The sequence below is a fragment of the Eleutherodactylus coqui genome, chromosome 11, assembly GCF_035609145.1.
Source record: "Eleutherodactylus coqui strain aEleCoq1 chromosome 11, aEleCoq1.hap1, whole genome shotgun sequence".
Taxonomy (NCBI): Eukaryota; Metazoa; Chordata; class Amphibia; order Anura; family Eleutherodactylidae; genus Eleutherodactylus; species Eleutherodactylus coqui.
The window spans coordinates 127912864-127939536 of record NC_089847.1 but is presented as its reverse complement, the minus strand read 5'-3'; the positions used below and the strand labels follow the sequence as shown (position 1 = coordinate 127939536).

Sequence of the window (26673 nt, the reverse complement as noted above, 5' to 3'; positions counted from 1 at the left end):
CACAACAGGGTACTAGAGCCTCCATGCCCCCATATCACATCTTGTATCCAAGCTAGAGGCGGTACAACAGGGTACTAGAGCCTCCATGCCCCCCGTATCACATCCTGTATCCAAGCTATAGACGATACAACAGGGTACTAGAGCCTCCATGCCCTCCCGTATCACATCTTGTATCCAAGCTATAGATGGTACAACAGGGTACTAGAGCCTCCATTCCCCCCCCCCCCCCCGTATCACATCTTGTATCCAAGCTATAGATGGTACATCAGGGTACTAGAGCCTCCCTACAAGGGGTCATTTCTCCACAATAAGGCCCCTTTTGCTCTGATATTCTAATCACTTACTCATATCCATGTTACAATCACACAGAGAACGTTTCATCTCCTCCAACAACTTTTAGGGGAGGGATTGTTTTTGACAATGAGTGTATATTCCTAATGATCTTATCAGATCCACAGCTGGGTGACTTCTAGACTCTGAGATCTTTGGAGTAGCATTGAGTTGTGTGATGCATTCCTGACCCAGCGGCCACCAAACATAACTATGACGTGCCTAACTCCAGGCAAAAACTGAAGCTTCAGCTTTCAGATAGACTTCTCTGCTAGTTTGCAGTTAAATCCTTAAGGTCAGATAATAGTCGACCAAAATACCTGATTTTGGGTGACCATCAAATAAAAGAGTAATGTAAATGATTGCTCATGATGGAAGAGGGCAGACCAAACATAGTCTGCCAACGACCTTATCCGTCCTGTTGGAAAATTCTGGCTGAAATTGCAAGTACTGTATATGGCAGGATCTGTCAAAACCTTGATGATCGTACGCCATACTGGTCAAATCTCATTCTAATGACCTAAAAGAAGTAAATACTCACCTGCCCCCACTCTCCTGCCACCCCCATTCCTCCGGTTATCCGCTGGGTTTCCCTTCCAGGTGTATGTCCTGACTCAGGGTCATGTGATTGCTGTAGTACAGTCGGTGATTGGCTGCAGCGATCACATAACCCTTTGTCAGGCCATGCTCCCAGATGTGAAGACCGGTGAGGCACCAGGAACGGGTGCAACCAAGTCTGAGCCTGAGCTGATGAGTATTACTTTTATGTTACTACTTCTTCCCAAACTTGTTTCTTTCTCAACAATCCCATGGTCTACCGATCGGCCACATCGTTGCTGATCATTACCTTGGCTTACATCAATCATGATAACCACGAGTCACTTGGGAGGCAGTGTAGGAAATGGTATAATTGTAAGTTGTTAAAGGGGTGGTTCCGAGATTGACTTTTATCACCTACCCTGTGGATAAGTGATACAAGTCTGATTGATGGGGTCTCATCACAGAGCGTCCCACCAGGGGGGTTTTGTGCTCCTCTTCCCTCTTCACTGCAGAGCTAGCTGCACCCGTGCATGGAGGAGATTGAATGGAGCGGCGGTTGTGCATGCACGGGGCATTTCATTGATTTTGAGTGGGACTGTTGGAGATAGTGAATGCTGTGCATATGGCTCTGTTCAATGTGACGTCACTGCAGGTGAGAGAAACATCCCCGCAGTGACAGAAGAGGGGGACACGGGAACCCTGTTCTTGGAATGAGTTGGGATCCCAATGGTGAAACCTGCACCGATCAGACTTTTATCACCCATCCTACCTGAGTAGGGGGTAAAAGTCTATCTTGATACAACCCCTTTAAGCAATGGATATGTAGGGGAGATAGCCTTACTTCATTGATAGGGTCTGACTATTTACACCGCAGTACTCCAGCCACAACGGTGTATGGCGCTGTTCCTTGGTGAACATTGGGCGTTGTCCGGATCCTTGATTTCATTAATCATTAGACTGCTGTGAACAGGACCCGGAGCTTCAATATTAAACCCCTGAAAGTTCTTTTAAGTACAAAAAAGTCCATGTGCCCATGATGTCATTAGGAATACCTTCCACATGAACCTGCGTGGCTGCTAAGCCGTAGACATTAGATAGCCGGCTATAATAGTGGCCTGCTGAGGATTATCCTCCTTAATCCTGGGGATGTAAAAGTTGCCATAGATGCACAAATAATATGACTTTTAGGACAATCATGTTGAGGGGATGATAAAAGGTTGGAGTTGTGTTCTCTGCGGGGGTCAGTATCCGGGATTCGCACTTCCTTTGAGGGTAATGCAAGCGCAGTCATCGGGGAAGAGTTGTTTAGATCAAAAGGCGAAAACTGCCAAATAGTTTCCTCTAAGTGATCGTTCTGCAAAAGAGAAAAGTAGAATTTTCTAGTAACAGTGCAATCACACAAAATACTAGAATGTAGTCCAGTGCAACCCAGCATTCAGAAGGATTAACCCTGTATGATTCATACGCCGAACGGACGCTTTATTAGAGACCTCCATCTAGTAGCGCGTTGGACCTTTTGGTCATTTCATCATTTCCTATTGTAACAGGTCTCATTTTTATTTTCTAGGATGCAGAAGACGACGACAGGTGAGCATGTAGACGATATCGTTTCTATAATGCAACATTGTACTTAGGACCCTTTTACAGGCGCTGACAATTGGGCATAGCAATGATCGTTGGTCCAATTGTTGGCCTATGTAAAGCTGCACATTATCAACCTGATGGGAACTGGCGTTGCTGAGAATGACTAAAGCGGGTCAGAAATCTTTTTTGGGGTTGGAGGTGGATGGGGGGATATTACCTGCAGTTATTTTTTTTCTGCCATCCCTCCGATCCGCCGTTTCCAGATCCTGTTCTCAGCTGTCTGGCAAGATGGCCAATGCATTATTCAGACTACCTAATCACGGCAGTGCTTTGTTAAGGCCAATTTACACCAGTAGATGATACAACAGTTTGAGTGACAGCTTTGAGCGATCATTTTGCATAAAGTATTAAGTAACTACTCAGCTACTTAAGTACCAATTAGGTGTGCAAATGAAGCCTTCCCTGAATGCACTTAATAGCCAGAGGGCTCTTATCTGCGCTCAGATCCTTTGTTCTCCAGGGGAAATAATGCTATCAGCACTCCCCGTGGAGAACTTCTGATAGGAGTGAACAATGGTTTTTAGGTTAGCTTGAATTTAACGATCAGCTAACAGTGCCCGAAAAGCGCAGGATGGGCGCACATTTACACGCACCTATTATCGCTAAAACGATCGCCGATTAGCGTTTAGTTTTTTTTTTAAGTGATCATCGGTGGGTGTAAATGGGCCTTTAGTGTTAGACTACTAATGCATTCTACCTGCCCTCTAATTGGCCAGAGCCACTCACATGATCAGTGCTGGTTATTCACTGCACGATGTAGGTTAGTGAGTTAGTTAGAAAATTGCTAAAGCCGTCTTGGATGGTCAAAAGTAGAACTGGCGATTGGAAGGACAGCAGGGAAGAACAACTACAGGCAATGTAGCCTCCTGCTCTTCTGTTATGGCACAGAATTGTGTCCCAAATCCAAAGGATCATTTAAAAAAAAAAAGCACTCTGTGGGGGTGCCCATGTAGTTAGCAGCACTCTTCTGAAGCTCCTATCCCGGCCGATGGTTCATTTTATGACCACTAAGCCGAACAAAATGCACAGCATTGGTGTTCGATGTAGCGGTTACACGACGGACCAGTGGCCAGGATCAGAGCTTTTTCTTCTTCAATAAAGTTGTAGGACTAGCCGCACCCCAGCCGCACCCCAGCCGCACCCCGCCTCATATGAACAATCCTTTGTCCCCCAATGGGTCTGTGTAAAACGTGAGTTAAACAAGTTCTGATCTCAAAGATCGGCGATCGTTTAATGGTGACATTGGCCCCTGTGAAAGGGCTGTAAACCTCCCACACTTGTGTTACATTTTTGGATATTTATTTTGTATGACCGATGTAATAACTTCATGCATCACCATCAGCGCAATAGTAGTGTATCCGTATACTACAAGGTGGGGCCACGGTAATGTAGGCCAGCATCACACTCTTTCGAAAGCTGCTAATAGAAAATCTGTCATTCTTACCCATAGCAACCAATCACAGTACGGCTTTTGTTTTAGTGATTAGTGAAATAATTGGTTCTTGTCGGTATTGGGACGACTTCACGAAAATCATTGTGAATTGGGACTGTCCATTCCGACTCCCATTAAAGTCAATGGGAGAAGGTCCCCAATGCAGCCCCCCACCCCCTTCAAATTGCATGGGAATACAGCCACAACGCTGATGAACGCTGTGCTCCTCCCAAAAAATTTGTCAACATAGTGTACAGCGTTGTAGGAGTCACTCATAGCACAGGGGTGTAACTGTAAACAAAAGAAGACCCACAAAGGGTCTACCAGATCAAACATTGCACCAAGAAGGACAGCAGTTGTACTACTTGTTTTAAAAGTAATGTGTGGCGACTGAACGCAGACCTTGGGGGAGACAGCGGGGAAACAAAATGGTAGTCAACAGTGGCTCTGCTGCTCCTCTCTGAAGGTAAAACGTGGCCTGGCTCGGCTGCACACAGTGGTAAAATCAGGCAGTTCTTCTAACCTGCTACCCGCGGAGTCAGATAGGGTGATTTGTCAGCCTATCTATGGACAGAGACCAGTTCCAGGCAGAAACCATAAATATAAAAAGTGGAAAACTCAACAATAATGGAGAGTCCTTGTTTCTGGAGCGTTAAGTGCAGTACCTCAGTGCAGTGTATCGATGAAGGAAAGATACTTCAGGAAACAAACTGTAGCTGATTAAAACAGTTCAAGCTTTTATTTGCAGGGAGAGAGGGTACTTGACTTTGCATTTACATTTACTTACAGTAATTGTTAAATCACATTGACTTGAGATATCTGACGACTTGGCATTGCATTAGTAGATATTGCATTGAAACACTTTCTCAGGGAAGCTGTGACAACATATTGCAGTACAACACTTCCAGCTTTCAGCTGCCTTTGACTAATGCTTTGCAGACAAATTACTGACTTGCTGACTCGTTCCTTTCCTGTACTCCTCTTCTCTGTCTTTTCTCTCTCTCTCTCCTCTGCTAAAACCCCAGCACCACTTCTCTTGTTAGGTACTCACACTTAACTGTTCTCCTTGTAACTCCATGACTAGGCTCCAGAACTAGACTACTTCCTAGAAGACTTTGTGTAGACGTTCGCCTCGTAACTCCCCGGTCTCAATCTCTGGCTGCCTTCTCTCTGCTATCTCCAAGACTAGAATTCCTCCATGACTGAGCTCCAGGACTAGACCGCCTAACCACACCCAAGTGCTAGCTTTTATACCTCCCCACTAACCAATCCTGGGCTAGAGGAAATTCTCTCTACCCAATCCCAGGGCTAGCTAGAGGTGATTGACAAGACACAGAGCAGGTTAGGTTACTTTCTGCAAAGTCATTCACAAGTTAGCTAGAGCGATACCAGACATTGACCTTTTGGTTACCTGTCTTGGCCAATATACATAGACGGACACTGTTTAACAGAGATATACACATACACTTCACTTGAAGTAGCTAATAAAGTGCTGTGGGGGTCCCTAACTCAGGGCCACTACAAATGTCATAAATTTTACAAGGAGAAATTCTGCCAGGCGAACACAACACTCAAGCACGGGCCTTCTCCAAGGAAGAGCTGTAGAGCTACAGCTGTATCTTGTGCTTTAGAATTTTTTTGTTTTGGGAGAAGGCGGAAGACTAAAAAAATGACAAAAGCAGGAGATGCGCAGCAGCACCACCACCAGTAATAGCACCAGCAGTAACGGCACCCTGAGGGCACCGTGTGGTCTTTGATATAAATCTATGCTCAATCATACGTGAGTAAAAATTGCCAGTGTGCCAACTAACAGGTGGAATCTGCCATGGGGGGTGCAGAAGTCAGATGAAAGCCACCCCTGGTTTATTTTTATAAATGTTAGGCCATCCACATTGTCTGTGGACAGGCGGTCATCACCCCCCAGCTGTGCTGAGCACCCTTCCCTATAGCACACTGACACTGGATAGGCGACCTCGTCTATAATATGTTGTGCAAGCTCTGGCCACTTTTCCTGCTTAGACACCCAGCAGTCAAAGGGGCCAACACCATGTCGGAGTACATCCATGCGGGAGCTGACATATTCTTGGACCATCACTGATACCTGCTGCCTGTGACTGTCAGTCCTACCCTGTGCCTTTGCTGCAGGCTGTGGAGGGCTGAAAAAACTGCCACCTCTCTGTTAGACTTCCCCTGCCACCCGGTGATGGTGCTACTGTAGTGGCTTCCTGCCCGTCCGCCATGAGCCGCAGAGCTGCGATCCACTGCAGATGCATCCCTTGGGCTATGGGGAAATGCCATGCTCCAGCAGCTTAACAGTCTGTCCTGATACTGCTGCATTGTGAGGTCCCTCTCCACTGCCGGAAGGAGATTTGATATTTTGGCCTTGTAGCGGGGATGAAGGAGGATGGCCACCCAGTAATGATGTGAACAAAGCGACGGTCCTTCTGCAAGCACAGCAGTATAAAAGCATTCCTATGTCTCGAAGTGCCTAAGGGTGATGGACACATGGATCAGTCTGAGGAGATGTTTGATTCAGTGTCAGGGATGCCAACTGGGCATCCAAACAACTGGAGGAAGAAGACCAAGACATTGGCCCTGCTGCCCAACCATTTTTTTCCTCTGAAGAGGAAGATGAGGGTGGGTCAGCGCGCGTGGTCAGCTCTTCTCAGGGGGATGTGGAAACGGAGGTACCAACTCCAAGTGCTCACTGTGACATAGTCCACTCAGGAGGAGGAGGGCGACGATGAAGAGGAAGAGAAGGTGGAAGATGGTGAGGTGCTGGACCCAACATGGACAGACAGGGAGAGTCATGATAGCTGCTCGTAGGGTGGAAGTGGCGTTCGTTGCAGGGCAGCACCCTTGTTAGACCGGACTCAGATGGGTAGACCGTATTCCACATGTGGGAGGCATGCAGCGGATTCCGGCTAGTGACCCTGTGAACTTTATTTTCTTGTATTGCGGATGACCGCGGGGCTCACCATTGGTCATACGCAGCACAGTTTCTTTTTTTTTTGGACTGTTTGCATTTCACGTGCTGACGCTTAGTGATGACGTGGGTACCTGCGGCCCATATGCAATGTTAATTACGCATGGGCTGTGGGGCAGATGGCCTCCATTGACTTCAATGGAGGCCATCCGCAGCAAAATAGAGCATGCTGCAATTTTTTTTTTTAACTCCGCTCGTGGAATACGCAATTCATTTCCGCGCGTGTGAGCGAAAAGGTGATTTTACATGCTATGTAAATGCCCTGTGTTTTGCCACGGATCCTCCGCATGGACGCCGATCGCCGATTCCTCAATTGGAATCCGTCTGTGTAAGCCCGGCCTTTGACAGACAATAGGGTGTTGTAGACAAACATTAGGGCAGCGCCACCACCCTCAGCTACTACTAGTCATAGCAGCAGCAACATCTGGCTCTTCGGCATTGTATAGTAATGCATACCATATAGAATAGTAATATAAATGACATAGTATAATAATACATACCATGTAGTATAGTAATATAAATGACATAGTATAATAATACATATGACATAGTGTAATAATACATACCATATAGACTAGTAATACATATGACATAGCGTAATAATAGGGGTGATCGCAGCTGCTTAATATGACAGGTTTCCAAATTAGACATAAATCTGGCATAGCTAAAGATGTTCTAGGAATTCCAGGGTCATAAGTGGCTTTCCACACGGCAGGGTGACACATCAGAGAGCGGGGGGGTTATATCGCCAGCGTTATCCGTCATCACATGAGAAGACCCCTCCACCCACAGCACCCCGTCGCTGATCTCCATCCCCCGAGAGCCTCTAAGTGGCCAGAATACACCGTCTATATTTGTAGCCCAGCAACTGGGCCGCGGCCAAGGTACGATACACATATCCAAACATGGTGATCGCCGGACAAATCCTTCTTCTGACTATACGGAGCAGATTAACTCTTCCCTGACCGGTGACGGGTGTGCCGATCATTTTCAGGATTAATAAACTCGTAATTATCTTTTAATTGCTGAATTTTGCGCATCATTCAAAAACATTTATCAGGATATTAGATGTTTTTTAAGAATCAGTGTGTTCGGGGCTGTGCACGTTTTCCAGGTCATGATATATTAGGTTATTTTTCTCTGTACTGTTTTTTTCGGCGCCCCTGTGAGCGCTGGAAACGCTTCTCCACTTTCTTGCATTTTCTCCCACCTTTCTTTTCTTCCTCCGTGATGTAACGTGTGGAGGTCTGACTGTCAGAGCCGCTCGCGTCACAGTTATCCGAGCGCTGGGTGAAACGGATGACCACGAGTTCAGAGGACCCCGAAGGGGCCGTGAGATGCTGTGCTGTCACTAGACATATGTGTGCGCGGTATGGGATGTAACTCCACTGGCCATCGGGGGACGAGCCTTCATGTCTTATTATAGGAACGCTATTTCCATCTGGATGGAAGTAATTCTATCTGAGAAAGGTGCGGCCTCTAGAAATACCTTCAAGGGCGGTCGAAAATTTACAGACTGTGTTTTTGGAAAAATAGAATTAAGAAATGTAACCCCCAAGAGATGTAACCTGCGAGCGGCTCACGTGTAAGCTAGTGTTTGCTATTATGTCCATATATGACATCGGTGTGATCCAGCAAAACGGCCCGCAGCACTTTTTTGTGTCTGTGAATTTTTTTTTACTGATTGTTTGAAGCTTAAATGCCGAGATATGCTGATTATCTGAGCTGGAAATGTAGCAAACGTTAACTGACATGTAACCCATCATAACTACAATGCTGTAAATGGGGTTATCAGGATACCCCAGTCATGTTAACGATTGCTACTTCTGTGCAAGCCGATGGGTTTAAAAATGGCCGTTGGCACAAAGAAGGGTCGCCTCCTTTTAGAACCAAAAAATGCAGGCCAGGTTGAAGGGGACGTGGTTTATAGATGTGGTTAGGGGTGTGGCTTATCACAACGTACGTTTTTAACTCGGTTATTCCATTGGCCCTAGTAGTAATAGTGGCTCCTTTCAGTGGCCCCAGTAATTTTAGTTTCCCCTCTCAGTGGCCCCAGTAGTCTTAGTGCCCCCTCTCAGTGGCCCCAATAGTCTTAGTGCCCCCAGTAGTAATAGTGCCCTCCTCTCAGTAGCCCAAGTAGTAATAGTGCCCCCCTCTCAATGGCCCCAGTAGTAATAGTGCCCCCCTCTCAGTTGCCCCAGAAGTAATAGTGCCCCTCTCAGTGGCCCCAGTAGTCTTAGTGCCCCCAGTAGAATTAGTGCCCCCCTCTCAGTGGCCCCAGTAGTAGTAGTGCCCCCCTCTCAGTGGCCCCAGTAGTAATAGTGCCCCCTCTCAGTGGCCCGAGTAGTCTTAGTGCCCCCAGTAGAATTTGTGCCCACTCTCAGTGGCCTCAGTAGTAATAGTGGCTACTTACCACCACTTTTGAATCTCCATTCCTGAGTCTCTGTAGGCCAACTCCGTTTTGCTGGACACATTCTACACCTCCCTGAGACAAGATTGGCAAGAATCATTATCTCATGGACAACAATAGGCAGGAAAAGCAAAAGATCATCTGAGGATGTCCATTTATACAGCACTAGAAGATCCTCACTCCTTCCCCTGGTGTTTGCTCTGTGTACATGTAGGAACGTAGATGGTAGGGAGCATTATAGGAGCATCCCGGCCAGAGCGTGAGTGAGTTATGGCACTTAATGACATGGCGACTGCTCAGAGGTGCTCACATGTTTTTTTGTTTTTTTTTACAGCACCAGAACAAAGCTCATAACACAAATACAGAACTAATAATTGTGCCCAGCCTATGTCCGTCTCGTGCCCCCACACCCTTACAAGCTCGGTGTCCTATATTATTAGGTAAAGTCCCCTGGTACAAGCACCGAGTCATGACCAACTCCTAGGGCGACGTCACATTGTGACGTTTTATTGGCAGACTATTCTTGCGGGGTCCCCAGTTATCTTTACCCCCCCAGCAAGCTGGGTACTCATTTTACCGACCTTGAAGAGATAGAAGGCTGAGTCAACCTTGAGACAGCTACCTGAACCAGGCGGGGATTGGACCCGCAACCTTCAGGTCGTGAGTGAGAGCTTAGAACTGCATTCTGCTGCCTTAACACTCTGCGCCACACGAGGCTCTGTGTGAACATCATTAAAGTGTGGGAAATCGACTCCCTTCTCCCACCCACCATAGTGAGAAGTCATAAACTAAACTAATAAGAAATGCAAAAGTATTTTTAGAAATCTGGAAGTTACCGCTGCGCCTTTAATCCCGCCAGTACGCTGGATACCGGTGTAGTACATAAGACATCACAGTTCTATAGCGTCTTGTCAGGCGGAGAAGCAGAGATGTATGGAATTAATCTACAGGGCTACTGATTTTTAGATAACGACTTTCTATACACTGGAGAGATAAGATATATCATTACCGGCCCGCCGATCCACTGCTGGATCATTTATAGCCAGACTAAACCCAGCTATAGACGATGTCCCTACACAGTGGGATATGTATCAATAGCTGTATATTCTGTACATTAATTAGGAGCACGGAAGGCTCTTCATTTAGATAAGATCGTGCACACCGCCGGGAAAACTAATTTATTTGGAGGACGTTTTTTTATGGCCGCGCGGTAATGAGTCGCATTCAATGGATAACTTCTTTAGAAAACAATAGAGAAGTCAACCCAAAAGAAGCACCTCCTCCTCCCTCCATGATGGAATTGGGTAGGGACTCCAGAAATGTTGGCAAACTCAAACATGGCAGTGCCACCATACTGTGGGTTAAAACCAGGGGTGTAAGGGAATGCTCATGGGCCCTGCTGCAAATGTTCGGCTTGCTCCTCCTATCTTTATCTTTTATGCGGCTTGTCTAGAACTATCAGCGATGGGCCCACCCAAAATATACACAGTAGAGACAGCATAGCTTTATGGTCACCTTCAAAGGGTCATTTGTAATTGTAAGGCTATAAAGATATATTAAAAAGGTGGTGGGGAGGGAGGGCAGATGGACCAGAGCAAGGTTCCAGTCCAGAAAAATTGGGGTGCAAGTCCCCCAACACAGATAGTTGGGTCAGGTAGTTAGAGAAAAGAAAACAGGATGGTTGCGAGACTAGCCGGTATGTACAAACACAATAGTCTCAGTGGGAGAAGCAGACCAAAGGCTCTGGGGGCTTCAACGTCGCAATGTAGGACCAATAGGGCAGCCGCAATCCCAGTGCCCAGTGGCAAGCTGCATTTAAGTGCACAGTGTGCCAGAGGGTCTTCCTGACACAGCTTGGGACCCTCCAATCTATAAGAGGCTCTTTGAATCTTGCGGGGCACATAAAATGACATGTTGGGCCAGGTTCAGCCTGTGGCCTTGGGTTTAACTCTAAATAATGTAGTCACCAAATGATAGACCCCAGTTCTACACCGTGATGGTGATTACACTGCTGTTACCTCTAGTGATCACAGGCGACGTCTTTTCTAATTGGAGTCGTCCATCCTTGACTTCTCTCTTCTCAGTAATCCTACAGTAAAAATAATACAGTAATATTCTCTTGGTTCCCCTGAACACTGTAATAGTGTCCCTCATGCCCCCACAAACTGCTTTAGTGCCCCGAGTGCCTTCACACACTGTAATTGTGCCACCTCTGCTCCAACAAACGTTATTAGTACCCCTTGTGTCCCCACACCGTAGTACTGCTTGCTTGTGCTCCTGCATGCTACCATTTAATAGTGTCCCCTCAGCCCCCACACACTATAATAGTGCTTCATGTGTCTTCACAAACTGTATTACTATCCCTTTGTGCCCTGCACATTCTAGTAATGCCTTGTCCTCCCACACAAGGTAGTAGTGCCCATTCTGCTCCCACATACTGTCATAGTGCACCCTTTTGCCCCCACACACTGTAATAGTGCCTCCTTATGTCTCACACACTGTAATAGTGCCTCCTTATGCCCCCACATACTATCATAGTGCTTCTTATGCCCCAGACACTGTAATAATGCCTCCTTATGCCCCACACACTGTAATAGTGCCTCCTTATGCCCCCACACACTATCATAGTGCTTCTTATGCCCCACACACTGTAATAATGCCTCCTTATGCCCCACATACTGTATTAGTGCCTTATTATGCCCCCACACACTATCATAGTGCTTCTTATGCCCCAGACACTGTAATAGTGTCTCCTTATGCCCACATACCATCATAGTGCCTTCTTGCTCCCCTCACACACTGTAATAGTGCCGCCTTATGCCCCACACACTGTAATAGTGCCTCCTTATGCCCCACATACTGTAATAGTGCCTCCGTATGCCCCCGCACAGTCATAGTGCCTTCTTGTTCCCCTCACACACTGTAATAGTGCCTTCTTATGTCTCACACACTGTAACAGTGCCTCCTTATGCCCCCACACACTATCATAGTGCTTCTTATGCCCCAGACACTGTAATAATGCCTCCTTATGCCCCATACACTGTATTAGTGTCTTCTTATGCCCCCACACACTATCATAGTGCTTCTTATGCCCCATACACTGTAATAGTGTCTCCTTATGCCCCCATACCGTCATAGTGCCTTCTTGTTCCCCTCACACACTGTAATAGTGCCACCTTATGCCCCCGCACAGTCATAGTGCCTTCTTGTTCCCCTCACACACTGTAATAGTGCCTCCTTATGTCTCACACACTGTAATAGTGCCTCCTTATGCCCCACATACTGTAATAGTGCCTCCGTATGCCCCCGCACAGTCATAGTGCCTTCTTGTTCCCCTCACACACTGTAATAGTGCCTTCTTATGTCTCACACACTGTAACAGTGCCTCCTTATGCCCCCACACACTATCCTAGTCCTTCTTATGCCCCAGACACTGTAATAATGCCTCCTTATGCCCCATACACTGTATTAGTGTCTTCTTATGCCCCCACACACTATCATAGTGCTTCTTATGCCCCATACACTGTAATAGTGTCTCCTTATGCCCCCATACCGTCATAGTGCCTTCTTGTTCCCCTCACACACTGTAATAGTGCCACCTTATGCCCCACACACTGTAATAGCGCCTCCTTATGCCCCCACACACTATCATAGTGCTTCCTATGCCCCGCACACTTTAACAGTGTCCATTGTGCTCTCACGTTCTGTAATAGTGCCCTCACATACTGTAATGATGTCCTTTCTCCTTCTGTACCGCCTGCTGCATCCGTACTTTGCTGAGCTGGTTTCTTTGACAGCGTGTTGTGCTGAACCTTTGTAGCTTGACTTATCTTCTTGGGTCTCTTCTCTGATGGTCAGAGGTACAAGACAAGAGGAGACCTGGAAAAGCAGTTCTGAAGGCCAATTGAGGTCCAACCCACTACTACTCATAAAGTGGCCATTCGGTGTACAGCTGGCATACCAAACGTAGAGGTCGACAACGTAACTTCACATACAGGAGGGCGCTACTAGGTTTTTACAGCTCCCATTGCGGTCCACACTAGAGGTCTACATCCTATGCAGTGAATTCCCCATGGTGAAGTGGGAAAGGCAGCTACATTTTGGTGGGGATGGACCCACTCCGAATCTTAGGGCGCCCCATGATTTCTATATACGCTCATCCAATGCATTTGCAATATATGCATGGTTTACAAATTTATAACATGGACGACCGACCCCAGGAGGGTGTTCATCATTGGCGCTTGACTTTGTTTCATCGGCAGCAGGATCGCCGCAGCCTTCCAAGAAAAGCCTTCTATGACTTTCACCTTGATAATGGCTACAGAAATAGCTCTATGTCTGCCTGTAGGGAGGAGAAGAAGAGGCCGAATGAATGAACAATGATGATTGATGCAGTCTGGTGAGTGTGGCTCTGCTGGAGGTTTCGATGGGTCACCGGGCCAATGTCTCCACGTTTCTTACAGGTTCGGCTAATTACTGCAGAATTGCCACTTGACTGACAAATACGATTCCGCTGGTAATTTTCCTTCCTCATTATAAACGGGATTATATCAAGGGCTTCTCGCTCCTCTACTTTCCTCTCTGATAAAGCGCGCACAAACAGGCTCTTCTAATAAGATTACGGAGGGTCATTTTGAAGTAGGGTCCTCGGATGACAGACAAGGCAGGAATATATTATCGCATTCTGGCTTATTAGAAAGGATAGTGTTGCTAAAGATAATCTAGAGCACGGTGTAACTGACGCTGCGTCGCTGTAACAGCTTACATCATAGACTGTTACCATCCCACAGGATAGGGCATAACTTGGGATTCTGTGGGGGGCTCACCGCTGAGAACCCGGCCGATCCTGAGAATGTGGGTCCGGTGTCCCCCGTCGTCCATACTGTGAGGAGACTGAATAGATCGCTGGGCGGCACGTAAGCACACTAGTACTCCATTCAGTTTCAATGGGACTGCGGAGACACCAAAATGGGTGCTGCTCAGCTACCTCCGCAATCTTGTTACAACTCCCTTTAGGACCCAGGGGGGCATGAGAGGGGAATATTGGTTAAAGAGGTATTCCCGGACTTTTAAAAATGTTTTTCTATTGGTAAGCAGTGAAGACCCGCCGCTCGGATCCCTGCCGATGAGCTGATTCCCGGGGCAGCAATCACCGGGGTCAACGCAGGAAGCAGAAACTGCTGACCATAGCACAGCAGACCAGGTTGGTATTGCATTAAATTCAATAGGAGCTGCACCTGGAATACCAGCCCGGATGGCTGCGCTACGGTCAGCGCATTCTGTTCCTGCACTGATTGCTGCGACAGCTTCAATGGGAATCAGCCGATCAGCCGGGGGTTCCAATCTATCATCTATTGATGACCTGACGGCCATTAATAGAGAATATAAAAGTCTTGGAATAACCCTTTAAATCATGGGATTTCAACCTAATTTCCGTGTTAAAGGGCTTGTGCTGAAATGCACAGCCCCTTCCAGAATGCGGGGCCTGGGTTAAATGGTTGAATACCCCGTGTCCCGCTCTTGGGATCCCAGCAATCAGCTGGCTTTGCTAGGTGAAGCTGTTGCTAGCCTATCCTCCCCTTCAGGAAATGTAGTATTACAGGATGGCCGTTCACATGGTTCTCCTGTCTTAGTCATAGAGGGGGTCCTGAGCCACTCTATAGTGTTCATACCCCATATTGGAGTATATAAACAGAATATGCCAGCAGAGTAGTGAGTGCAGCTCTGGAGAATAATACAAGATGTAACTCAGGATCAGTACAGGATAAGTAATCTATATACACAGTGACTCCACTAGCAGAATAGTGAGTGCAGCTCTGGGGTATATTACAGGATGTAACACGGGATCAGTACAGGATAAGTAATATATGTATACAGTGACTCCACCAGCAGAATAGTGAGTGCAGCTCTGGAGTATAATACAGGATGTAACTCAGTATTAGTACAGGATAAGTAATGTATGTACACAGTGACTCCACCAGCAGAATAGTGAGTGCAGCTCTGGAGTATAATACAGGATGTAACTCAGGATCAGTACAGGATAAATAATGTATGTACACAGTGACTCCAGCAGCAGAATAGTGAGTGCAGCTCTGGGGTATAATACTGGATGTAACTCAGGATTAGTACAGGATAAGTAATGTATGTACACAGTGACTCCTCCAGCAGAATAGTGAGTGCAGCTCTGCAGTATAATACAGGATGTAACTCAGGATCAGTACAGGATAAGTAATGTATGTACACAGTGACTCCAGCAGAATAGTGAGTGCAGCTCTGGAGTATAATACAGGATGTAACTCAGGATCAGTACAGGATAAGTAATGTATGTACACAGTGACTCCACCAGCAGAATAGTGAGTGCAGCTCTGGAGTATAATACAGGATGTAACTCAGGATCAGTACAGGATAAGTAATGTATGTACACAGTGACTCCAGCAGAATAGTGAGTGCAGCTCTGGAGTATAATACAGGATGTAACTCAGGATCAGTACAGGATAAGTAATGTATGTACACAGTGACTCCACCAGCAGAATAGTGAGCGCAGCTCTGGAGTATAATACAGGATGTAACTCAGGAGCAGTACAGGATAAGTAATGTAATGTATGTACAAAATAACAACTTTTTATGTAGTTACATTCAGTTTGTAGTCTGTAAAATGTGGCTCAGAGGTGGACATGCAAAAAAAAGTTTAATTTTCCCATAGAAAATTTGAGGAATTCTAAACTTTGGATAACTTCTGGGAGACCCTCCTTGGGCCTGCGTTTTTAAGGAATGCAACAATGTGATTGTTAGGAATATGCCTTATTTTACAAGCATACTTTATTTTGTCTCACAAGGGCAGTAAAATATATGAACAGAGTTTATTGTGTGCAGATAATTTACCTTCTCTGCATATTTGCATTTTATATATCTCTATACAGGTCTTATGGGAATTTATCTGGATCATGAAAGCTGAAACATTAAATTACTAAATAGACGGAAAAGCAACAGCGCCCCCACCAGGCTCTGCAACTAATTAACGCACGAAAACAATACATGATTGTCTTTTGTATTGACAATTCTGTAGCTCCTTAAAGAGATTTGGTCTTTCTAGACTTTTTTTTCCTATATACTCTGTTTGTAAAAAAAACAAAAAAAACAATTGCGCTCCAAGAAGTTGTCACTTTGCTGCAAAACCCGTCCTGCAGCTCCATCTCAGGCAGATCTGTAAATGATGAGAGTTGTGGTGATTAGATGGACGGTCTTGTCCCCGGAGGCCCTAAAAGTGGTTCCCCCCTCGGCCTATAAGAGGCTCTCGGAGGCTCCTTGTGGGTAGTGACCTCTTCTTCCGCTTGTGTAGAGCGTGTTGGCCACTAGACGCCTCTACGACGCAGAGAAGAGATTTCACCCTGTTACCAGAGGGGGCGCATTATTGGGATGTGAGAAGCTGGAGGGTCATATCGATGAATTGGCCCCCACCGGGGCCGTTCTGACCAGACTGTTAGGAGGTGTTGGGACGAGTGGATGTGTGAGGGCACACAAGGTGACCGGGCTCAGGACGCCCCCTACAGACCACCAGTAAAGAGGAGCATCTGACCAGACTGTTGGGGGTATTGGGACCAGTGGGTGTGTGAGGGCATACAAGGTGACCGGGCTCAGGACGCCCCTGACAGACCACCAGTAGAAAGGAGCATCTGAGCAAACTTTTGAGGGTTGTTGGGACCAGTGGATGAAAGCACGCAAGGTGACCGGGCTCAGGACCCCCAACAGACCCCTAATAGAGAGGAACGTCTGACCAGACTGTTAGGGGGTGTTAGGACCAGTGGATGTGTGAGGGCACACAAGGTGACCGGGCTCAGGGCCCCTGACAGACCACAAATATAGAGGTGTGTCTGATTGTCCGACAAGCACCAGCAGCTCCAACTATTTCAATGTCTGCCATCCAGAGAGAGGGGGCGCCATTGTTACACCCCGGTGCCTGTCGGTACTATTTCCAGGCCCTTTGACACCCGCCGTCGCCCCCTTTACATGTACAGCCTCTGACACCCGCCGTCGCCCCCTTTACATGTCCGGCCCCTGACACCCGCCGTTGCCCCCATTACATCTCCGGCCCCTGACACCCGCCGTCGCCCCCATGACATGTCCGGCCCCTGACACCCGCCGTCGCCCCCATGACATGTCCGGCCCCTGACACCCGCCGTCGCCCCCATGACATGTCCGGCCCCTGACACCCGCCGTCGCCCCCATGACATGTCCGGCCCCTGACATCCGCCGTCGCCCCCATGACATGTCCGGCCCCTGACACCCCCCGTCGCCCCTATTTCATGTCCGGCCTCTGACACCCGCCGTCGCCCCTATTACATGTCCGGCCCCTAACACCCACCGTCGCCCATATTACATGTATTGTTGTGAACGATGAAACTGGACGCTACGGAAGAACCGGGTTGTGTGATGAATCCAGGTTTACTTTGGGTGCTGACGGTGGCTGTGTTCATGTCTGGAGACCTCAGGGTGAGCGCCACAATGCTTCCTTTGCTGTGGAGCGGCACACTGCCCCCTGCTGGTGTGATGTCTTGGCGGCCATCGCATACGACAGTCGGTCCCCCCTAGTAGTGGTACGGGGGACAATGACAGCTCAGCGATATGTTCAGGACATCCTGCAGCCACATGTGTTCCTCTCATGTCCGGCCCCTGACACCCGCCGTCGCCCCCATGACATGTCCGGCCCCTGACACCCGCCGTCGCCCCCATGACATGTCCGGCCCCTGACACCCCCCGTCGCCCCCATGACATGTCCGGTCTCTGACACCCCCCGTCGCCCCCATTACATGTCCGGCCTCTGACACCCCCCGTCGCCCCCATTACATGTCCGGCCTCTGACACCCCCCGTCGCCCCCATGACATGTCCGGCCTCTGACACCCCCCGTCGCCCCCATGACATGTCCGGCCTCTGACACCCCCCGTCGCCCCCATGACATGTCCGGCCTCTGACACCCCCCGTCGCCCCCATGACATGTTCGGCCTCTGACACCCCCCGTCGCCCCCATGACATGTCCGGCCTCTGACACCCCCCGTCGCCCCCATGACATGTCCGGCCTCTGACACCCCCCGTCGCCCCCATGACATGTCCGGCCTCTGACACCCCCCGTCGCCCCCATGACATGTTCGGCCTCTGACACCCCCCGTCGCCCCCATGACATGTCCGGCCTCTGACACCCCCCGTCGCCCCCATGACATGTCCGGCCTCTGACACCCCCCGTCGCCCCCATGACATGTCCGGCCTCTGACACCCCCCGTCGCCCCCATGACATGTCCGGCCTCTGACACCCCCCGTCGCCCCCATGACATGTCCGGCCTCTGACACCCCCCGTCGCCCCCATGACATGTCCGGCCTCTGACACCCCCCGTCGCCCCCATGACATGTCCGGCCTCTGACACCCCCCGTCGCCCCCATTACATGTCCGGTCTCTGACACCCCCCGTCGCCCCCATGACATGTCCGGCCTCTGACACCCCCCGTCGCCCCCATTACATGTCCGGTCTCTGACACCCCCCGTCGCCCCCATTACATGTCCGGCCTCTGACACCTCCCGTCGCCCCCATTACATGTCCGGCCTCTGACACCTCCCGTCGCCCCCATTACATGTCCGGCCTCTGACACCCGCCGTCGCCCCCATGACATGTCCGGCCCCTGACACCCGCCGTCGCCCCCATTTCATGTCCGGCCCCTGACACCCGCCGTCGCCCCCATTTCATGTCCGGCCTCTGACACCCCCCGTCGCCCCCATGACATGTCCGGCCTCTGACACCCGCCGTCGCCCCTATTACATGTCCGGCCCCTGACACCCACCATCGCCCATATTACATGTATTGTTGTGAACGATGAAACTGGACGCTACGGAAGAACCGGATTGTGTGATGAATCCAGGTTTACTTTGGGTGCTGACGGTGGCTGTGTTTGTGTCTGGAGAACTCGGGGTGAGCGCCTCAATCTTGCCTTTGCTGTGGAGCGGCACACTGCCCCCTGCTGGTGTGGTGGTCTGGGGGGCCATCACATACAACAGTTGGTCACCCCTAGTATTGGTACGAGGGACAATGACAGCTCAGCGATATGTTCATGACATGCGGCTGCCACATGTGTTCCTCTCATGGCGGCTTCCAGCAGGATAATGCTCGACCACACACAAGGGGGTCCCAGGAAGCCCCCACAATCACCCAGTGTCTTTACAGGCTGTGTATGATTGCCGCGGCACTTTGTGGTGTACACACAATAGCCGGCCTTTTCCTTATTCCTTGAGGTGATAATTTTCAGAATCTTTTAAGTTTGGCTTCAAAGTTTAACCTGAAATGAAACCAATTTGCCGTCTGAGATCGTGCCGCAGAATCACAATTTTCTGCTGCGTTCTCCGCGGCGTTGGGCTCCACACAGAGGCGTTCGTTACTTCCTCCAGAAGACATGAATAGGATAACTGGGAGCACTTCACGCACGCTAATGTTACCTTAAGTGACCGCCGAGACGAAGAGCTTCCTCGTTAAGACGCCTTTATAGAGAATTTAAACTTTATTTAGAAGCTGAGAAAGTTTCTTTTTTTTCCATTTTTTCTAGTCGTAGCTGAAACTTTAATGTTTAATGAAGGGATTAAAAGCAGAATGAGAAAGCAAATCCACTTACCAGGAATATTAATCCTTTCTTAGAGGACAATTATCCTGTGTTTACCATTATAAGGCTTCCTTCCTTCCTTCTGGTGTTCTTTTGACTGATACGTTGTTTTTTTTTGTTTTTTTTTATATTCACACATTTTTAACATTTGTATTTTTTTGATGTTTTTCATGTCCTATATACAATAAATGGCCACTTCAGAGATCCAATCTAGTAATGTTGGACCTCCTTTGGCCTTCAGAACTGCAGTAATGTGTCGTTGCGGCTCAGGTTGAGGATGGTGCGGCGATGGCGGCTGAAGCCAGAGCCGGAACCTTTTTACAAAAATAACTTATAGTGAACATTTACATAATACACAGGGGGGGGGGGGGGTCGTACTTTAACGTTACATATCTCTCTTAATGTGATGGTATTCATAATGTCTACTACCATCCCAGATATACTTGTTCTAAACCCTAGGCGGCAGCAAGGCACGTGACTGTCACCTATCAGCGTCTCTTGTCACTTCTCCTATCTGCAGCGTAGCCGTTACTTGCATCATCCTCCTTTATGAGCGCACGCCCCGACCTTAAATGCCCCAACTTAAAATGCGCCGTAGGAACGTAGCAGCGTCCTCTGCACACAGCAATTTACACGTCGCAGACATCACTTACAGATCCGGAGGTCATCACAATACTGGCGGTTCAAGGCCGCTTTACATTACCCATTACTGCTCCATATACATGATGTTCTGTACATGACACATCAGCATGACACTACATTGTGTCCTAACCATATAACATTGTCTCCACTTAGCCATTAACCCTCGCAAGGCCTTGCATCAAACCAGAGGCGTAACTTGAAGCTCCCGGGCCCCAATGCAAAACCTGTAACAGGGCCCCCAACTATAATGCTTTATTCATAGTACTGGGCTTCCTATATGGAGAAGAGAGGCCTTATGGGCCCTCCTAAGGCTCCTGGGCCCGGGTGCAACCGCATCCCCTCCATCCTCTATAGTTACGCCCCTGCATCAACCCAATAAACCATAGTGCCTTAAAGAACAGCCCCATCCCGGCTAGGGATTTAACTTTACATAACGTTGGAGGTTGTAGACATTCATGCTCACTTGAATCTTCTGTAGACGTCCGTTATGGCCGACTCCATCACCTTGGTCTTTTGAGACGTCCGGTGATGGGTTTTGGCACCACCGCCGCAGTGTCTAACAATGCGGGGAGGGAGACTCTGTTGCAGGGACTTTCACCCCAAGGAAGTGGCCCGTCGTCCATCTTCGGCCCTCCTGGTGATCTCAGCCGCTTTGCTGTTGTTTCTAGAGACGGCTGCCGCCACTTAAGCGGCCTCTGGTGGCCGATCACAGGGGTCGGGGCAGCTGTTTCTACTGGAGTTGCAATATAATTTTTGTGTTCTTTTGCCTCCTGGAGTCTTGACTTTTTTCTTCACTTAGACACAATGGCGCTGGAACTGACTGTCTGCTGTTCTAGCCCATGCGTGCAAAGGAACAAGTTGGGCATTTGGACAGGTTAGTTGGAGCCCCAGTGTTGTGTTTGGCTGCATTCTGCCTGATTATATACTGCCTGTTGTTCTGAACGATTCCTGACATCCTCCTCTGACCCCTTTCGCTGACAAGTTTTTCTAATTGTTTTTTTGGATGTTTTCCTCGATCGCACCATTCTCTGTATACTCTCCGCACCATTGCATAAGAAAGCCCCATAAGGTTGCCAATGAAATCCCGGCCCCGTCTAGTCTAGCATTAGAAGTCGCTCCGATCGCTGGATTTTCCCATCTAATGTGGATTCGCACTGAAACTGATCCACGGGAAACTTGTCACGTGATTTTATGCTGCTCTCCGGGGTCACTGGGAGAATGTCCACATAGGGAAGTGGCAATTGTGAGGCAAGCCTTGAGGAGGAAAGAACTGCCTGTAGAGCTCAGAGCATGGATTGTGTGGAGGCCCAGAGCTGGAAAAGCTGCAAAAACATTTCTGCTGCACTGAAAGTTCCCAAGAACCCAGCGACCCCATAATACTTACATGGAAGAACAACCAGGACTCTTCCTAGAGCCGCCGACTCGCCAAACTAAGTAATCAGGAGGGAAGGTGACCAAGGTGGTCACTCTGGCTGAGCTCCAAAGATCCTGTGTGCCGACTGGAGAAACTTCCAGAAGGTAAAGCATCATGGCAGCCTCCAACAATCTGGGCTTTATGGCAGAGGGGCCAGAAAGAAGCCTCTCAGTAACACATGGAAGCCGCCTGGAGTTACCAAAAAGCATCTAAAGAACTTTCAGACTGCGAGAAACAAGATGCTCTGGTCTGAGGAAACCAAGATGGAACTTTTTTATGTTCAGAGGAAACCAGGCACTGCTCATCACCTGCCCAATACCATGCCTACAGTAAAGCCTGGTGGCGGCAGCATCATGCTGGGGGACAGGGAGACCGGTCGGGGTTGATGTAAAGCGCAATGGAGCAAAGTACAGAGATATTCTGAATGAAAACCTGATCCAGAGCGTAAGGAACCTCAGCCTGGGCAGAAGGTCCACCTTCCAACAAGACAATGACCCTAAGACCACAGCCAAGACAACACGAGGGGCTTAGGGACAACTCCGTGAATGCAGGGCTTTGTTGTGGAGGCGTGGGCTGGAGTTACAGAAAGTGGAAACAGAGATGAAACCTGGCAGGGGCACTTTGGAAGGACAGGGCAGAGACATTAGTTGGGTATTGGCACTGTCAGGGTGACTCTCCTGGTTTGCCAATTGCTGGCTGCAGACAGTCTCCATGCAGCTCAATGCCGAATTACCTGTGCTAGAAGTTTTAATTAAAACAATGTTTTTCCCAGCTTCTTCTCTGGTGAACCCCCAGTCAGTACAGGCTGGTAAACAACACAAGAAGCCAATTCTACCTACTCAGCTGTGAGCAATTTTTGGAGGGGGGGGCATGGCAATGTAGATACTGGAGGGCACATTTCATGCACCTATGTACAGAAGATCTTATATATCATGGAAGTACGAGGAAGCAGAACCAGGACTGGGTGTATCTATAACTGGTGCCGAATATGACGTCGGTGATGGAGAGGCTTTACACCGGTTCACTTGAACAAGCATGGCTTTATATAATGTACAATACAGAATAATATGGCAATAACATACAGCTGTATTATTTGGATACAATGTAAACCATTTACTAATGTTCGATTAACATAACGAAGTTCTCATCCTATGAATGGGGTGGCTTAATATTGCGCACGCCGGACCCCATTGTTGTCAATGGGTTCTGTTCGGTGCTGTTCGTTTCCATCATGAGATTGACCCATTTGGCATTTCCCCTTTCCTGCTCCCCGACGAGAGCAGGAGAACAGAATTTCCTGACGCAGATGTGAAGGCAGCCTAAGTCTTGCGGGAAGTTTGGTTAACCGAACGACTAAATCCACTAACTGAAATATGCAGTCACTGTCCCCTGCCAAAATTTATTAGCACAGTACCTTTGGGGAAGTTGTATTGTGAGGAAGTCAAAAGTGATATATTATAGGGGTGATAAACCTGAGTGATACTCATAATTACATACCACCGAAACCTGACCACTGACTGTCAGCCTATCTTCTCTCGCTGGTGGTCTCTCTTCTGGTGACGGCTTGGTGCAGCTGGCACTCACATTGTACCATTCCAGAAATTCCACTTGCGCTCTCTAGTACAGGAAAAACCCAACTCTCCAGCAGCGCTAGGGCAGCTTACTCCTCACAAGGCTCTCTGCAAAAAAAACTGTTCCATCGTGGAAGCAGGATCTCACGAGTCCAGCTGCAGGTCAGCTCTGCTGCAGCTCTCACTAGCAGAGTCTCTTCTCTATAGTCTCTGTGATTCACACCAGAGGCTGCCCTTTATACCTAGTGCATCAGCCTATCAAAAGCAGCTCTGGTCTTGGTAGACATAGGATCTCTCTTTGAAGGTCCTGGCAGGAACCTAAAGTACAGCAGTAATCATAGATATATACATATGAATGTGGCTCCTGACCCAATTATTTCCTATATAGCAGCTTTTTATGAAAGTCTAGGCCCCCTCAACCTCACACACGACTCCAGTTGCTTTCTTAGTAAATATTTACCCAGTATATAACCCTCAGTGTCATAACAATATCATTTCTTCCCACATAGTAGCATGCAATTAACCGACCGAACCTACATTATAACAATGACATGTAATGGTATAAAAGAGATTATTTCTGTGCGTTCTCATTTCTTCCAGTGAAGCACTCCCTCATTAGAAAAGGCGAGGAGAAGAAATTAGGCTTTGTTTGCACAAACTCCTACAGAACACACAGTGGGATCTAGCCTGTGTATCAAGAGGATTAGCTAGATCAAATGACTCATGCATTAAAAATTAAGAAATAAGTCGCGATTCTGTGGATGTACCAAAGTGCGCGTCTGGATGAATGTGAGCGTACGTAGGAGAAAAGTTATTGAAGTCGGATAAAGTGTCTCCACAGAGATCATCTTCTGTAAAGTACATGATAGGAGGGATCGGATGCTGATATATCCACATAAAGCAGGCCATGCACAGGCAGAGCCAGCTGTTTCACGGATGATGATTCGATTTTCATTGCTGCAATACAGCCTGCTCGGTGATTACCTCCCGTCATACAATGGCTGAAAATGCCTCTTCAGGTCAGATACACAGGGCCAGCTTTAAGATAAATGGCGAATGCCCCACTCCTCCCATCATGCGAAAAAATATATATATTGCGCTGATAGGTAGTCTGCCGGTCTTCTATTTGTGTAGGAAGTAGCCAGATAATGTCATACATACACCAGAACAGCTCAATGGATTAATACTGTATCAAAACCGAGCTCATAATAGAAATACAGCAAGAGAACCAAGCTCATAGCATAAATACAGTTGCGGAACCAAGCTTAGTACACAGATACAGCATAAGAACCAAGCTCAGTACATAGATCACAAGAACCAAGCTCCGTACATAAATCCAGCACCAGTACCAAGTTTAGTACATAGATACAGTTCCAGAACCAAGCTCATAACCGAATTACAGCATTCAAACCAAGCTCTAAACAGAAATACAGCCCCAGAAGCTAGCTTACTACATAAATACAATACCAGAACCAAGCCCATAACCATTACAGCATAAAAACGAATCTCAAAACATAAATACAGCACCAGAACCAAGCTCGGTATGTAAATATGGTAGCAGAACTAAGTGATTGTGTTGCGGGAGTGCTAATGGGCTGCTAGTGATGACTCGGAACATCAGAGGGGAGAAGATAGATCTAAGAGGAGGATGATTCATTTAGCGCCACAATACTTAGAGGTATTGTAGTAATGGGATTTAATTGGAGTGAATTTGGCACGGTCCGAGGTGGGAACTGGCTGTGGCCAGGGGGCCAGGACTGGTTGGGAGAGGCTTCGGAGAATTGCACACTTTGTGCTCCGCCTTGCCTGTCCCCCATTTCTTCCCTGTAAATTTGGGAGGTATGGAATTGAGCTCCAAGCAGTTGTCACTCCCTTTCCTTTTTTGTCAGATCATACGAAGTACATGAGGGTGGCTTTACAGAGGACAACTATCATCTAATTAGTCACTACCGTGTACAAATGACTTTTTGTAATCGCTGAATGAATTGTTGCCTGTCCACGGACGTTTTTGAATTGCATTTGCCGCGGCAATAATCCGGCCACGGGGAACGCAATGCACGCTTTCGATAGCGTTGCAATGGAAAACGCTGCCCCCCTGTTCACGAGCGGAGATCATTGCGATTCTCCGCGGTCAGCCTTTCTGTCAGGCTCACTGCAGAGATCCGTCTGCTGGCTCCTGCTGCCAGGCGACGGCTCCCGCGGCAGATCTCCGCTGCGGGATACCGAAACGCCCGTAGACAGGCAGCCTTACATGGTATGAAACATGAGTCATCAACTGCTTAGGGGGCGTGATGTTCTTTGGTGGGTGTGTAGTTGGAATTTTGACCCTTACCCAACGCATGCTTATGGGTTGCCATGTCCACTGATTGCACATACATATATGCAGACAGTTTTCAAGTGTTTTTTGGAAAACCAGCAGGGACTGTTCAGCCGAGGATCACTTGTACGTATTTATGTGTTTTCAGGAATCAATGAGCATTAAGTGGGAGGGCAAAATGTTCAAAAAAAAGTCAGGAGCCAATTAGCATTCGGTGGGAGGCACAAGCCAAACAAGCGCACACCTATCTACAAAGTTGTTGGCAAGTTGTTGAAAGACAATGATTACCGGTTTAACTTTTGGCTTTGGATAAGACCTGCAGTCAGAAAGCTCCTCGTGGGCCGTCCTAGAAATTAGCCTGAGCAGCTGTGAGAAGAGCGGGCAGTGGAAAATTATGTAAATTACGGTAAAGTCCGGGATCTGAATTAATTTCGGTGCTGAGACTGAGGCCTGGAGGCCAAGACAAGCAGAGTGGGTTTGGGTATAATGCGTTGACGGTAGGGGAGTGATAGGGTAGGACCCAGGCTTGTAGATAGATATATGGCTTTATTAATGAGTTTTTGTATAGAAGAAGAACAGTGAGGGGTAATCAGAACGTAGAGCGGATAGAGGAGGAGGAGAAGGCGGAGGAGGCAATGCGACCCTTCCTGATAGGGATAGATGCAGCTCAGTGCCCATCTTCATCTCCAATCTCAAGCATAAACTACAGGATGAGGGGAAATTGTGTTTTTAATTAATTGTGTTTAGAG

At 48.0% G+C, this 26673-nt stretch overlaps 1 protein-coding gene across 3 annotated transcripts in view; it reads left to right on the top strand.

Moving 5' to 3' along the window:
- The window catches only part of TRIM44 (tripartite motif containing 44), an 84894-nt gene that overhangs the window by 25081 nt on the left and 33140 nt on the right, over positions 1–26673 (top strand). For all 3 annotated transcript variants that reach the window (XM_066583494.1, XM_066583493.1, XM_066583492.1), the window contains exon 4: positions 2438–2457. In XM_066583494.1, coding sequence (XP_066439591.1) covers positions 2438–2457 — 20 coding nt within the window. The remainder of the gene's footprint in view (positions 1–2437; positions 2458–26673) is intronic.